Source organism: Schistocerca piceifrons, chromosome 6 (assembly GCF_021461385.2).
Source record: "Schistocerca piceifrons isolate TAMUIC-IGC-003096 chromosome 6, iqSchPice1.1, whole genome shotgun sequence".
NCBI classification, from domain to species: Eukaryota; Metazoa; Arthropoda; class Insecta; order Orthoptera; family Acrididae; genus Schistocerca; species Schistocerca piceifrons.
In genome coordinates this window covers 18,923,339-18,939,039 of record NC_060143.1, presented here as the reverse complement: position 1 = coordinate 18,939,039, position 15,701 = coordinate 18,923,339, and the positions used below count along the sequence as shown (strand labels likewise).

Sequence of the window (15,701 nt, the reverse complement as noted above, 5' to 3'; positions counted from 1 at the left end):
GCGTGCTCGGAGGGATTTGTGCCACAGTTATCGCCTCACCAAGGTGAACTGGTGCTGCGCAGCACTTCAGAGGTCAGTCACCTTGACAGTGTAGCTTGAGGGAACCGTTGGTATTACCGTGATGTGCTGGGGCTCGGCAGAGGGATGTGCTGTCTGCCTGACAGACGTTCGTGCTCGTCATACAAATAACATCCAAACTGGTGTAAGCCGTACACTGCACTAACCCAGAATCTAGAAGTCAGGTCGATTTTTCATACTAGCAGGCTTTTTTATGCTACGAATGACCTTCGTTGCTATCTATGCCTTTTATGTTCTCTTTGTTTTTTTTCCCACGTGTTATTGTGCTTCCAAGTAGCAGAATTCTTTCACTTCTTCTACTTGGTCTTCAATTTCGACGTAAAATTTGTCGCTGATCTGATTTCTGTTACTCCTCATTACTTTCGTCTTTCTTCTCTTCCTTACCGTCCAACAAAAAAACACTCTGTACATTGTACCCACATTGTTATCGATTCACACTGTTACCTATCGACGTAATACTTCTCTCTCTCTGTCTCTCTCTCTCTCTCTCTCTCTCTCTGTCTCTCTCTTTCTCACTCGCTCGCTCGTTCGCTCTCGCAGAACACTGACAAACTTACACCTTTCTGAACTTTCTCGTACTTGCAAGCGATTTCGACACACACAAATATTATATACCAAATAAAGAAATATTAGGTTGGTGCGTAAGTTCGTAGGGTTTTTCCATAGGTTTATTGACCCAACAGACACACGATACATTCTATTTCACTATTTACTACAGTCTGCCAACACTGGATTAAATTTTGGATTCCACGGCTATAGAAATCACATGGTTTTGAGGCGAAGAACACGTCGAGCCATGTTAGGAGCGCTTTTTCATACGGAGAGGAAGTTTCTTGAAATTTACTCGATAGACAACTGAAAAGGTGAACATCTTTTGGCGCAAGATCAGGTGAGTAAGGTGGGTGCGGAATATATTCCCAACCCAACTCGTGTACAGTGCTTTCGTGAGCCTAGCAGAATGCGGGCGAGTGTTGTCGTGGAGTGGCATCACGTCACACAGTCTTCCAGGTCGTTGTTCTCGAACTGCGTCTGCGAGACGTCTCACCCGCTGACAAGCGCGGAAGCGACTCGTAGTAAACCACACCGTCACTTTTCCACCAGCTGCATAACAGTATCTTTTATGGATGCGCATAGGTCTTTGTACATTATCTTGCTGCTTTGTCTGCGATCAACCATTCTTTCTTTTCCTTATCTTAGCATAAACGGTACAGGACAGGACAGGAATGGTCAGTGTTGCTCACGACCAAGTTGATGACGAGGGAGCAAAGATGCACTTATGGCCACCCGCCGATTTTTGTGATTTTGACTTAGAGCATTCGGTGCCCATACACCCGATTTTTGAATCTTTTCCACTGCGTGCAAAGGTCTCACGATGATGGAATGATCACAGTTCGTCACTTCTGACAGATCCCGAGTGCACGGACATCGATCATTGTTCATAAACGCGTTTAAACGATCTTCTTCAAACCCCGAATATCTTCCTCGAGTGGAGAGTCACTAATGTGAAAACGATCTTCCTTAAAACGATAAAGCCATTTCCTTGGCGTGCTGTCCAATGGCATTGCCCTATACTCGACCCAAATGTTTCAGGTTGCTTCCGCTGCTGTAACTCCTCTACTGAACTCAAACAGAAGAATAGGTCTGAAAAGTTCCTGTTTATCCACTTGTCACTCCATTTTCTAGCGCCCACAGCTCCATTTACTATCTCCAAAACGAGAAATGACAGCATATAAATGAAACTAGTATCAGTTACCTACAAACAAAAGAATGACATTCGATAAGTAAACCAATAGCAATCGCAATATCAACATGCAAAACAAAAACACTACGAACTTGCGTGCAAACTTATACGTTATAGAAATCAGTATACACAAATACACTTGAAGCCTCAAAGAAACTGATATTGGCATGCGTATTCAAACACAGGTATATGTAAATGGGCAGAATACGGCGCTGCGGTCGGCAACGCCTATATAAGACAACCAGTTTCTGGCGCAGTTGTTAGATGGGTTACTGTTGCTACAATGGCAGATTATCAATATTTCACTGAGTCTGAACTTAGTCTTGTAGTAGACACACGAGTGATGAGACACGGCCGGTCAGAGTGGCCGAGCGGTTAAAGGCGCTACAGTCTGGAACCGCACGACCGCTACGGTCGCAGGTTCGAATCCTGCCCCTCGGGCATGGATGTGTGTGATGTCCTTAGGTTAGTTGGGTTTAAGTAGTTCTAAGTTCTAGGGGACTTATGACCACAGCAGTTGCGTCCCATAGTGCTCAGAGCCATTTGAACCATTTGATGAGACACGGCATCCCTGAGATACAGACGAAGTGGGGATTTTCCCGTACGACCATTTCACGAATGTACCTTGAATATCAGGAATTCGGTAAAACACCAAATCTCCGACAGCGCTGCGGCCGGAAAACGAGCCTGCAAGAACGGGACCAACGACGGCTGAGGAGAATCGTTCGACGTAAGTGCAACCCTTCCGCAAACTGATATAGATTTCAATGCTGGGCCATCAACAAGTGTCAGCGTGCGAACTCTCTACGAAATATCATCGCCTATGGGCTTTCGGAGCCGAAGGCCCACTCGTGAATACTTGATAACTGAATGACACAAAGCTTTACGCCTCGCTTGGGCCCATCAACTGGGCTGTTGATGCCTGGAAAAGAGTCTGGTTTCAAATTGTATGGAGCGGATGGATGTGTACGGGTATGGAGACAACCTCATGAATATATATGCACCATGCATGTCAGCAAGAGACTGGTCAAGCTGGTGGAGGCTCTGTAATGGTGTGGGCTGTGTGCAGTTGTAATGATGTGGGACAACTGATACGTCTAGATACGACTCTGACAGGTGACACATGCATAAGCATCCTGTCTGATCACCTGCATCCATTCATGTCCATTGTGCATTCCGACGGGCAATTCCAGCAGGACAATGCGACACCCCGTACGTCCAGAACTGCTACAGAGTGGCTCCAGGAACACTCTTCTTAGTTAAAAAACTTACGATGGCCACCAAACTCCCGAGACATGAACATTATTGAGCAAGTGCTGTTCAGAAGAGATTTCCCTCGTACTCTTTCGGATTTATGGACAGCCTGGCAGGATTCACGGTGTCAGTTCCCTCCAGCATTACTTGAGACATAAGTAGAGTCCATACCACGTTGTGTTGCGGGACTTCTGCGTGCGCGGGGGCCCTACACGATATTAGGCAGGTGTACCAGTTTCTTTGGCTCTTCAGTTTATGAATAAAATAGTTCAGCATTCTAGGAAGATTCTAGAAGTGTGATATACTAGACAGAATATATGCAGACAAGTGTTATTATTCATAGCTAGCACCACTGCCCTCGGTGCAGAAGGACCTATGTTCTATAGCCGACACATCCTCACAGATTTTTTTCTCAGATAGGAAGCTCTGGTACGTGGTCCATTTATCCCTTGTGAGGCTAAATGAGAAAATGCTTGAATGAAGAAGCAGTGGCAACATCAGGATTCATCCACTGGCAACAACGGCTGGAGGTATGAGTGACAGGCTGGTCACATGTCCCACGATCATAGATCGCTCTACGTATTCCGTTGTAGGCAGTAGTCGTCCAGTTGGAACAAGTGTAAGACTCAATACGTGTGTGATGTTTATGTTTTACGTTTACATACACAGCACGTTTATACAGTGTGGTGAAAAAAGTTATGGCACACCGCGTAATATCGTGTTGGAGATCCTTTTCCGCTGCGTAGTGTAGCAATTCGACATGGCATGGACTGAACAAGTCGGAAGTCCTCCGCAGAAAAATTGAGACATGCTACCTCTATAGCCTTCCATGATTCCGAAAGTGTTGCTGGTGCAGGATTTTGTGCACGAACTAGACTCTCGGTTGTGTCCCATAAATGTCCAATGGGATTCATGTCGGGCCATCTGACTGAGCAAATCATTCACTCGAACTGTCCAGAAGGTTCTTCAAACTAATCGCGAACAGCTGTGGCCCAGTGATATGTTTGGGAACGAAAAGTCCACGAAAGCTGCAAACGGTCTCTTAAGTAGCCGAACATAACCATTTCCTGTCAATGATCGATTCAGATGGACCAGGGAACCTGGTCCATTTGATGTAAACGCAGCTCGTATCATTATGGAGCCGCCACCAGCTTCCACAGTGCCTTGTTGACAACCTGGATCCACCCTAAAATCAGCTCTTACTTGCTGAAAACGATATGGCCACGAGCCCATTAGAGATGTCGTGCTATTAGCAAAGGCACTCGCGTTGGTCGTCTGCTGTCACAGCCCAGTAACGCCAGATTTCTCCGCACTGTTGTAACAGAGATGTCCGTCGTACACTCCACTTTGATTTCTGCGATTATTTCATGCAGTGTTGCTTGTCTGTTAGCACTGACAACTTCATGCAAACGCCACTGCTCTCGGTCGTTAAGTGAAAACCGTCGGCCACTGCGTTATACTAGATAAGCGGTAACGCCTGATATTTGGTATTCTCGGCACACTCTTGACACTGTGGACCTCGTAACGTTGAATTCCCTCTACAGTTATTGTTGTGACTTGGCAAGACAGCCAAGCCACTATGAGATAGCCGAAAGGCACGCGTTTAAGCTCACGCAGGCTGGCGTGAGGTCTAGAACAGTTAAAGGAGTTGAGTCTAGTAAAAAAAAGTACGTAGCTTCTGGAATACTTAACTTTAATCCATAATTGGTGAACATCGGTCTGACGGTACATGCATCACAAGATGAATAGCAAATGATAATGGCGCCTTGCTAGGACGTAGCAAATGACGTAGCTGAAAGCTATGCTAACTATCGTCTCGGCAAATGAGAGCGTATTTTGTCAGGGAAGTATTTTGTCAGTGAACCATCGCTAGCAAAGTCGGCTGTACAACTGGGGCGAGTGCTAGGAAGTCTCTCTAGACCTGCCGTGTGGCGGCGCTCGGTCTGCAATCACTGACAGTGGCGACACGCGAGTCCGACGTATACTAACGGACCGCGGCCGATTTAAAGGCTACCACCTAGCAAGTGTGGTGTCTGGCGGTGACACCACAGTTATATTTCCGTGATCAAAATCTGTTGATTCCGACGTGTGACGATAACCACGTAGGAAACTATTTCACATGAATTACCTGGATTCAAATGACCACTCCGCCAATGCACTGCCCTTCTATACCTTATGTACTCGATACTACCACCATTTGCACATGTTCATTTCGCTATTCAATGACATTCGACTAGAGTGTGTTGATATCTTCACAAAGCAACAGTAGAGAAGGTTACTTTTAGGGGCGGAGAGCGTTTAGAATAAGTAAATCAGAGTCTCGACAGTGGCGGGTGTCGTAAATGTGTAGAGAAGAAGAGATTTCTGCAGCCTAACAAGAGACTGATGACATGGCATCCAACCTGTCGTTTTCTTTTCTTCTTTTTTTAAGAAAATGTACGAGGGCAGTTCAATAAGTAATGCAACACATTTTTTTTTCTGAAACAGAGGTTGTTTTATTCAGCATTGAAATACACCAGGTTATTCCCCAATCTTTTAGCTACACAACACTATTTTTCAACGTAATCTCCATTCAATGCTACGGCCTTACGCCACCTTGAAATGAGGGCCTGTATGCCTGCACGGTACCATTCCACTGGTCGATGTCGGAGCCAACGTTGTACTGCATCAATAACTTCTTCATCATCCGCGTAGTGCCTCCCACGGACTGCGTCCTTCATTGGGCCAAACATATGGAAATCCGACGGTGCGAGATCGGGGCTGTAAGGTGCATGAGGAAGAACAGTCCACCGAAGTTTTGTGAGCTCCTCTCGGGTGCGAAGACTTGTGTGAGGTCTTGTGTTGTCATGAAGAAGGAGAAGTTCGTTCAGATTTTTGTGCCTGCGAACACGCTGAAGTCGTTTCCTCAATTTCTGAAGAGTAGCACAATACACTTCAGAGTTGATCGTTTGACCATGGGGAAGGACATCGAACAGAATAACCCCTTCAGCGTCCAAGAAGACTGTAACCATGACTTTACCGGCTGAGGGTATGGCTCTAAACTTTTTCTTGGTAGGGGAATGGGTGTGGCGCCACTCCATTGATTGCCGTTTTGTTTCAGGTTCGAAGTGATGAACCCATGTTTCATCGCCTGTAACAATCTTTGACAAGAAATTGTCACCCTCAGCCACATGACGAGCAAGCAATTCCGCACAGATGGTTCTCCTTTGCTCTTTATGGTGTTCGGTTAGACAACGAGGGACCCAGCGGGAACAAACCTTTGAATATCCCAACTGGTGAACAATTGTGACAGCACTACCAACAGAGATGTCAAGTTGAGCACTGAGTTGTTTGATGGTGATCCGTCGATCATCTCGAACGAGTGTGTTCGCACGCTCCGCCATTGCAGGAGTCACAGCTGTGCACGGCCGGCCCGCACGCGGGAGATCAGACTGTCTTGCTTGACCTTGAGGCGATGATGACACACGCTTTGCCCAACGACTCACCGTGCTTTTGTCCACTGCCAGATCACCGTAGACATTCTGCAAGCGCCTATGAATATCTGAGATGCCCTGGTTTTCCGCCAAAAGAAACTCGATCACTGCCCGTTGTTTGCAACGCACATCCGTTACAGACGCCATTTTAACAGCTCCGTACAGCGCTGCCACCTGTCGGAAGTCAATGAAACTGTACGAGACGAAACGGGAATGTTTGAAAATATTCCACAAGAAATTTCCGGTTTTTTCAACCAAAATTGGCCGAGAAAAAAAATGTTTTGCATTACTTATTGAACTGCCCTCGTAGTACTTGAAGTTACGTCTAAACGTAACGCTGTAACGTTCACATCAGTGTCAACGGCCAAGATGAAGAGGCGCCACTGAACCAAAATCTCTTTGCACCACAGTCATTCCGCCACGGAGCAGGCGGTCACCGACAGGGCGAGCAATCCCCCCGTATCAGTGCTGGCCCGGGGCGTGGGAGCCGGCCCTGCTGGTGCGCCTTAATTTAAAAGGGACCCACTGCTACAGCGGCCTGCCCTGTCCTGCTGCACCCAATTGGCCGCAGCTGCAGGGAGACAAGCCTGCCCATCCAGCTGCCCTCGGCGATCCCACTGTGTACTCCACCTCCGACACGGTACGCCCACTCGCTGGCGTCGACATTTACTAGCAACTAGCACTCCTTCCTTTCGTTTCATTTTTTCGTATTGGGGAACAGCTAATTCAAACACTTCACGTTTGAAAATTAAGGAGTGTAATCGTGATGTGGAACGTATACTGCGAGACAGACCGCATTCTTTGGATAACACCTCACTGACAATCTTTACTATTACTTCTATCTTACCTACATTGAAGCTTTTCATCTCGATAACCCAGAACTACACCTACAAATTCTTTTGTATCTGCCACTACTATTATTGTTATTATTGTTATTATTGTCATTATCATTATTATTTCTTTCTTGTCTCAGACGTTATGTCTGGTTAAAAATGGACGGTGACGCGGACCTTGATCAAGCGTGACTTCCTTGTAACTGTACGGTATATGTTACATTGCATTTAGGAACTTTCGGGTAATTGAACAAGTGTCAATAATTACAGATTTCTGTAGTTGTATATAGAAGTTTGCATGTAGCTGTATTGCATTGATGTACTGGTGGATACTGTGTGGTATGACTCCTGTAGTTGATAGTATAATTGGTATAATGTCAACTTTATCCTGATGCCACATGTCCTTGACTTCCTCAGCCAGTTGGATGTATTTTTCAATTTTTTCTCGTGTTTTCTTTTGCATATTTGTTGTATTGGGTATGGATATTTCAATTAGTTGTGTTAATTTCTTCTTTTTATTGGTGAGTATGATGTCAGGTTTGTTATGTGGCGTTGTTTTATCTGTTGTAATGGTTCTGTTCCAGTATAATTTGTATTCATCATTCTCCAGTACATTTTGTGGTGCATACTTGTATGTGGGAACGTGTTGTTTTATAAGTTTATGTTGTAAGGCAAGCTGTTGTTGTATTATTTTTGCTACATTGTCATGTCTTCTGGGGTATTCTGTATTTGCTAGTATTGTACATCCGCTTGTGATGTGATCTACTGTTTCTATTTGTTGTTTGCAAAGTCTGCATTTATCTGTTGTGGTATTGGGATCTTTAATAATATGCTTGCTGTAATATCTGGTGTTTATTCTTTGATCCTGTATTGCAATCATGAATCCTTCCGTCTCACTGTATATATTGCCTTTTCTTAGCCATGTGTTGGATGCGTCTTGATCGATGTGTGGCTGTGTTAAATGATACGGGTGCTTGCCATGTAGTGTTTTCTTTTTCCAATTTACTTTATTCGTATCTGTTGATGTTATGTGATCTAAAGGGTTGTAGAGGTGGTTATGAAATTGCAATGGTGTAGCCGATGTATTTATATGAGTGATTGCTTTGTGTATTTTGCTAGTTTCTGCTCGTTCTAGAAAGAATTTTCTTAAATTGTCTACCTGTCCATAATGTAGGTTTTTTATATCGATAAATCCCCTTCCTCCTTCCTTTCTGCTTAATGTGAATCTTTCTGTTGCTAAATGTATGTGATGTATTCTATATTTGTGGCATTGTGATCGTGTAAGTGTATTGAGTGCTTCTAGGTCTGTGTTACTTCATTTCACTACTCCAAATGAGTAGGTCAGTATTGGTATAGCGTAAGTATTTATAGCTTTTGTCTTGTTTCTTGCTGTCAATTCTGTTTTCAGTATTTTTGTTAGTCTTTGTCTATATTTTTCTTTTAGTTCTTCTTTAATATTTGTATTATCTATTCCTATTTTTTGTCTGTATCCTAGATATTTATAGGCATCTGTTTTTTCCATCGCTTCTATGTAGTCGCTGTGTCTATCCAATATGCAATCTTCTTGTTTAGTGTGTTTTCCCTTGACAATGCTATTTTTCTTACATTTGTCTGATCCAAAAGCCACATTTATATCATTGTTATTATTATTATTGTCATTATCATCATTATTATTATTATTATTGTTATTATTATTATTACACACATTACAGGCCTTTATTAACTAAGCGAAGCGTTTAGGACTACTTGATCTCCCCGTACTTGCAGTACTCTTTCATTCGTAAAGACATGTCCGAAAGAACAGATACCATCTTAGTAAATATATAGTTAAGGCTCACCGGCCACTTGACCATCTTCTTCTTCTGTGCGAATGTACAAACAGTGCCCGAACTCTTACGGGAATCGGCAACGCGCCGCGAGTAATGAGTATAATGGGCGGGTGCACTACGAATGTAGTGCGGGACAATACGTTGAGAATGTGGGTTTCGCGGGAGGCGTGCCAGAGATAAATCCCTGCAGTCGCGCTATCCTCTGTGTCCTCGGTGGCTCAGATGGATATCCGGGCAACATAGTACCAAGACGCAAATGAAAAATTCGCCACAAATCATCGCCTTCACGCCATCGGACTAACGGACTCACCACTTTGTTCCATTTGCCACCTCGTGGATGACGATGTCCATCAACTGACTTGTGCTGCCACCAGTGGCGTCTGGAAACTAGCCCGACAATTCGTTGCCTGTTACCTCCGCGTTCCGCCGGACTCGATTCACCCATGGACTTTTATACATCCTGAGAATACTTATTTCCCCGCCGCCAAAAATCATGCGATTGTATGGGGCCAGGGATGGACGATCACCTACATGTATAACGATGGCGACAAATCACGCCTTGATTTCTGGCAGTACTTACAAACCGCCCACAGTCAAGTCGAACACCGACCGCGCTACCGCGCCTTCTTCGCCAATTACCTACATGCGATCTTTACGTCACCCCCGCTCTGTTGGATGCTGCCACACGCCGACAACACCCCCCCCCCCCCCTGCTGACATCTGAGACTCCCCGCGCTTCTTTCTACACTCCTGGAAATGGAAAAAAGAACACATTGACACCGTTGTGTCAGACCCACCATACTTGCTCCGGACACTGCGAGAGGGCTGTACAAGCAATGATCACACGCACGGCACAGCGGACACACCAGGAACCGCGGTGTTGGCCGTCGAATGGCGCTAGCTGCGCAGCATTTGTGCACCGCCGCCGTCAGTGTCAGCCAGTTTGCCGTGGCATACGGAGCTCCATCGCAGTCTTTAACACTGGTAGCATGCCACGACAGCGTGGACGTGAACCGTATGTGCAGTTGAAGGACTTTGAGCGAGGGCGTATAGTGGGCATGCGGGAGGCCGGGTGGACGTACCGCCGAATTGCTCAACACGTGGGGCGTGAGGTCTCCACAGTACATCGATGTTGTCGCCAGTGGTCGGCGGAAGGTGCACGTGCCCGTCGACCTGGGACCGGACCGCAGCGACGCACGGATGCACGCCAAGACCGTAGGATCCTACGCAGTGCCGTAGGGGACCGCACCGCCACTTCCCAGCAAATTAGGGACACTGTTGCTCCTGGGGTATCGGCGAGGACCATTCGCAACCGTCTCCATGAAGCTGGGCTACGGTCCCGCACACCGTTAGGCCGTCTTCCGCTCACGCCCCAACATCATGCAGCCCGCCTCCAGTGGTGTCGCGACAGGCGTGAATGGAGGGACGAATGGAGACGTGTCGTCTTCAGCGATGAGAGTCGCTTCTGCCTTGGTGCCAATGATGGTCGTATGCGTGTTTGGCGCCGTGCAGGTGAGCGCCACAATCAGGACTGCATACGACCGAGGCACACAGAGCCAACACCCGGCATCATGGTGTGGGGAGCGATCTCCTACACTGGCCGTACACCACTGGTGATCGTCGAGGGGACACTGAATAGTGCACGGTACATCCAAACCGTCATCGAACCCATCGTTCTACCATTCCTAGACCGGCAAGGGAACTTGCTGTTCCAACAGGACAATGCACGTCCGCATGTATCCCGTGCCACCCAACGTGCTCTAGAAGGTGTAAGTCAACTACCCTGGCCAGCAAGATCTCCGGATCTGTCCCCCATTGAGCATGTTTGGGACTGGATGAAGCGTCGTCTCACGCGGTCTGCACGTCCAGCACGAACGCTGGTCCAACTGAGGCGCCAGGTGGAAATGGCATGGCAAGCCGTTCCACAGGACTACATCCAGCATCTCTACGATCGTCTCCATGGGAGAATAGCAGCCTGCATTGTTGCGAAAGGCGGATTTACACTGTACTAGTGCCGACATTGTGCATGCTCTGTTGCCTGTGTCTATGTGCCTGTGGGTCTGTCAGTGTGATCATGTGATGTATCTGACCCCAGGAATGTGTCAATAAAGTTTCCCCTTCCTGGGACAATGAATTCACGGTGTTCTTATTTCAATTTCCAGGAGTGTATATTGTAACCCACAGTGGAGTAGGCGCATGGACACGCGCCTCCTTTCGTTTCTGCACTATACCATAACACAGTGGTTTTTCCCTCACTCCACTGTATATTGTCTCACACCTCTTAGCTTACATCAGTATTATTATTCTTTTTTTCCTACACCTTCTTCATAAAAACAAAAAAAATTGCTCGCCTTGTACGAGTGTAATGCCTTGTGTTATTTTCGCCGGAAGGATGGCATTTCTGTTGTATTTCAGTTTGTACCAATAAAGATCTTTTGTTAATTTCCCTGTTCCTGGTAAAAAAAAATCATGATAATAAAATAAAAATCAATATAAAAGCTACTTTGAGTGAGTGATTCAGGGACGGTAGCGGGGAGACATCGCGGCCAGGCCTCGGGTTCCGACCCCTGCCCGCCTTCTCTCACCTACTCAAAACTGAACACTCTTAGTAATAAAAAAAAAAAAAAAGATAGAGCGTCTGCCGTGTAAGCAGGAGATCCCGGCTTCGAGTCCCGGTCGGCGCACATATTTTCATCTGCCCCGTTGACGTATGTCAACGCCTGTAAGCAGCTAAGGGTGTTCATTTTATTGTAATTTCATTCTAACGAGCTGCTCTCGTAAATACTTTCGATAAACTGATTCAACAACTCGTGGAAATTATGTGTATTGGCACACGTCCGAAAGAACAGATACCATCTTAGTAAATATAAAACATCTTCTAGTTTGGAAGAAGTTGGAGATTCATATCTCGTGACAGGATCTCACCGTAAAGAAAAACGCCTTTGTTTTAATTATTGCCAGCCAACTCGCATATCATAGCCATGGCACTCTCTCCAATCTCTTCAATAGACATATTACATCTTGTAAGTGTTCTGCCAATAAAACGCAGTATTTGGTTCGCTCTCCCCACAACATCACCTACGTGCTGGTTATAAATTGTCTTATTAGTTATTGTAATCCCTAAGTATTTAGTTGAATTTACAGCCTTTATATTTGTTTGATTTATCGAGTAAACGAAATTTAATGGATTCCTTTTGTAGCTCGTATGGGTAACCTCACACTTTTCATTACTTAGAGTAAAATACCGCTTCTTGTATCATATCATGCCTCGTCTAAATTACTTTGCTATTGGTTTCAATCTTTAAATGACGTTACTGGATGGCAAATGTCAGCATCATATGGAAACAATCTACACTCATGCTCATAAATTAAGGATAATCGTAGAATGTGGTGCCGGCCAGCCGAAGTGGCCGTGCGGTTAAAGGCGCTGCAGTCTGGAACCGCAAGACCGCTACGGTCGCAGGTTCGAATCCTGCCTCGGGCATGGATGTTTGTGATGTCCTTAGGTTAGTTAGGTTTAACTAGTTCTAAGTCCTAGGGGACTAATGACCTCAGCAGTTGAGTCCCATAGTGCTCAGAACCATTTGAACCATTTTTTTTTAATGTGGTGCCACACAACGTGGCACTACACAAAACTGGCGCTACTAGCATAGTCACATAGGAAACACACACGACACAGATCTGTAAGTCCACGGTATTGTTGATAAGTTGAGAAAACCGCCCCGAAACACATGTGCTACAAAACGCCACTGTTTCCTGCGCATGTACCCCGACATCACTATGGGATATGATCACCATGCACACGTACACATGCCGCACAACGGGTTGACATACTTTGGATCAGGTGGTCGAGCAGCTGCTGGGGCATAGCCTCCAATTCTTGCACCAGTGCCTGTCGGAACTCCTGAAGTGTCGTAGGAGTTTGAAGACGTGCAGCGATACGTCGACCGAGAGCATCCTAGACGTGCTCGATGGTGTTTAGGTCTGGAGAACAGGCAGGCCACTCCATTCGCCTGATATCTTTTGTTTCGAGGTACTCCTCCACGGTGACAGCTCGGTGGGGCCGTGCGTTATCATCCATCAGGAGGAAGGTGGGACCCACTGCACCCCTGGAAAGGCGTACATACTGCAACAAAATGACATCCCGATACACTTGACCTGTTACAGTTCCTCTGTCAAAGACATGCAGGAGTGTAAGTGCACCAATCATAACCCCACCCATCATACCATGACCTCCATACAGGTCCCTTTCAAGGACATTAAGGGATTGGTATCTGGTTCCAGGTTCACGCCAGATGAAAACCCGACGAGAATCACTGTTCAGACTATACCTGGAGTCGTCCGTGAACATAACCTGGGACCACTGTTCCAATGACCATGTACTGTGTTCTTGACACCAGGCTTTACGGGCTCTCCTATGACAGGGGTCACTGGAATGCACCTTGCAGGTCTCCGGGCAAATAAACCCTGTCTGTTCAGTTGTCTGTAGACTGTGTGTCTGCAGACAACTGTTCCAGTGGCTGTGGTAAGGTCCTGAGCAAAGTTACCTGCAGTACTCCGTGGCCGTCTGCGGGCACTGACGGTAAGATATCAGTCTTCTTGTGTTGTTGTAAACTGTGGACGTCCCGTACTGTAGCGCCTGGACACGTTTCCTGTCTGCTGGAATCGTTGCCATAATCTTGAGATCACACTTTGTGGCACACGGAGGGCCCGTGCTACGACCTGCTGTGTTTGACCAGCCTCCAGTCGCCCTAGCATTCTACCCCTCATAACGTCAAGAATATGTATTCTTTGAGCCATTTTCAACAGACAGTCACCATTAGTACGTCTGAAAACGTCTGCACACTTACTCACTGCACCGTACTCTGACATGCACCAATACACCTTTGCGTATGTGGACTGCTGCCAGCTCCACCGTGCGACGACCGCAGATCAAAAGTACCGCATGAACATACCCCGAGGTGATTTAAACCCGCAAACCGCCCACCAGAGCGTTGTTTCACCATGCATCAGTATTATCCTCAATTTATGAGCATGAGTGTAACAATGCTCCTCAGATAGTCTCCTAAATCTTCGTAGAAGACGAGGAAAGCCTTCTGGTAACACAGAGATATGGAGTCAGTTTAAAATGCCCTGTTGATAGCACTCATTACTTCATGAGAGCTATAATGCTAGGAAGATCAGCCGAAAAAATGTCCTGTGAATACTAGAGTCCAAAGCTTTTCATCCTTTACTCATTTCGCTCGATCAACACCTTCATGGCAATGACTTTGATATTCAGTTTCAGTTCTTGGAATAGTATCTACGAAAATTTAAAAGTGACGCAGCGTTTATATGAAAGAATTTGTTCACGGATGAAGTGACAATTGCAAACCTTGGGCAAATCCATCTTCGCAACATGCACGACTGCTCAGTTGAAAAGCCTCGCAGCCTGAATGGAGGTATTAACGACTTCGGTCTGTCAACATGTAGTGCAGGCTTTCAAGAATCGCTTTATTGGTCCCTGTTTTATTGATGGGATTATAAAAGGCCACATGTAGCTATAGTTCCTAAAACATGTACTGCCACAGATACTGGAAGACATCCCGCTGTACACAAGCAGTCTAAGCCCGTGGTACGGTCATAACGGATTTCTCGCACATTCTCCACGGATAATTAGAAACATTACCGCAACGTTTACATATGGTTGGATCGGTCCTTCGGAACACAGGAAATGGCCTTCAAGCTCATCAGCCATAATATGTGGTAGACTTTTATATGTTGCGAAAATTTCAATAAGATATGTACAGGGAGATTCAATAATTATGTTGCAGACTTTCAGGGATGATGGAGAACGGAAAATGTATCAATCTGAGGTAAATGGCCCTCGCCTGGAAACGACTGAATGGAAAGATAAGTGAAAATCTGAAGCTCCCCTTAGCCTCGCACAACGATCAAACTAAGAAACTCAACTTCTGAACGAGGCATTCGTTCCCTCTGAACACTCCCCAATGCCCTCCGATAATTTCCCCTGTTGATGAACTGGTAGCAGCACACATAGCTTGATATTAGAGAGCCCGAAAATCCTAGATCTACGGTACAGTAATAATGAATTCCATTTACCTGCGCAAGTTTCACAAGCTGCTATATTAGCAGCAGTTGTTCAAAATGACACCCACCAGCGCCAATGCTGGAATGGCATCGTCACACAAAGTATTGTCGCATTCATTCTAAAATCACCGGTATCGTTTGAACAGAGTGCAGGCACGAGAATTATGTCCTCTTCAGTCTGGCCGGCCGTTGTGGCGGAGCGGTTCTAGGCGCTTCAGTCTGGAACCGTGCGACGCTACGGTCGCAGGTTAGAATCCTGCCTCGGGCATGGATGTGTGTGATGTCCTTAGGTTCTACATCTACATCTACATTTTTACTCCGCAAGCCACCCAACGGTGTGTGGCGGAGGGCACTTTACGTGCCACTGCCATTACCTCCCTTTTCTGTTCCGGTCGCGTATGGT

General features: G+C 46.1%; 1 protein-coding gene across 1 annotated transcript in view; it reads left to right on the top strand.

Annotated features, from left to right (window-relative positions):
- The window catches only part of LOC124802820 (translation initiation factor IF-2-like), a 183,507-nt gene extending 176,281 nt beyond the window's left edge, over nt 1-7,226 (top strand). The window contains exon 4 of the mRNA XM_047263825.1: nt 7,081-7,226. Coding sequence (XP_047119781.1) covers nt 7,081-7,226 — 146 coding nt within the window. The remainder of the gene's footprint in view (nt 1-7,080) is intronic.
- The last annotated feature ends 8,475 nt before the right edge of the window (nt 7,227-15,701 follow it).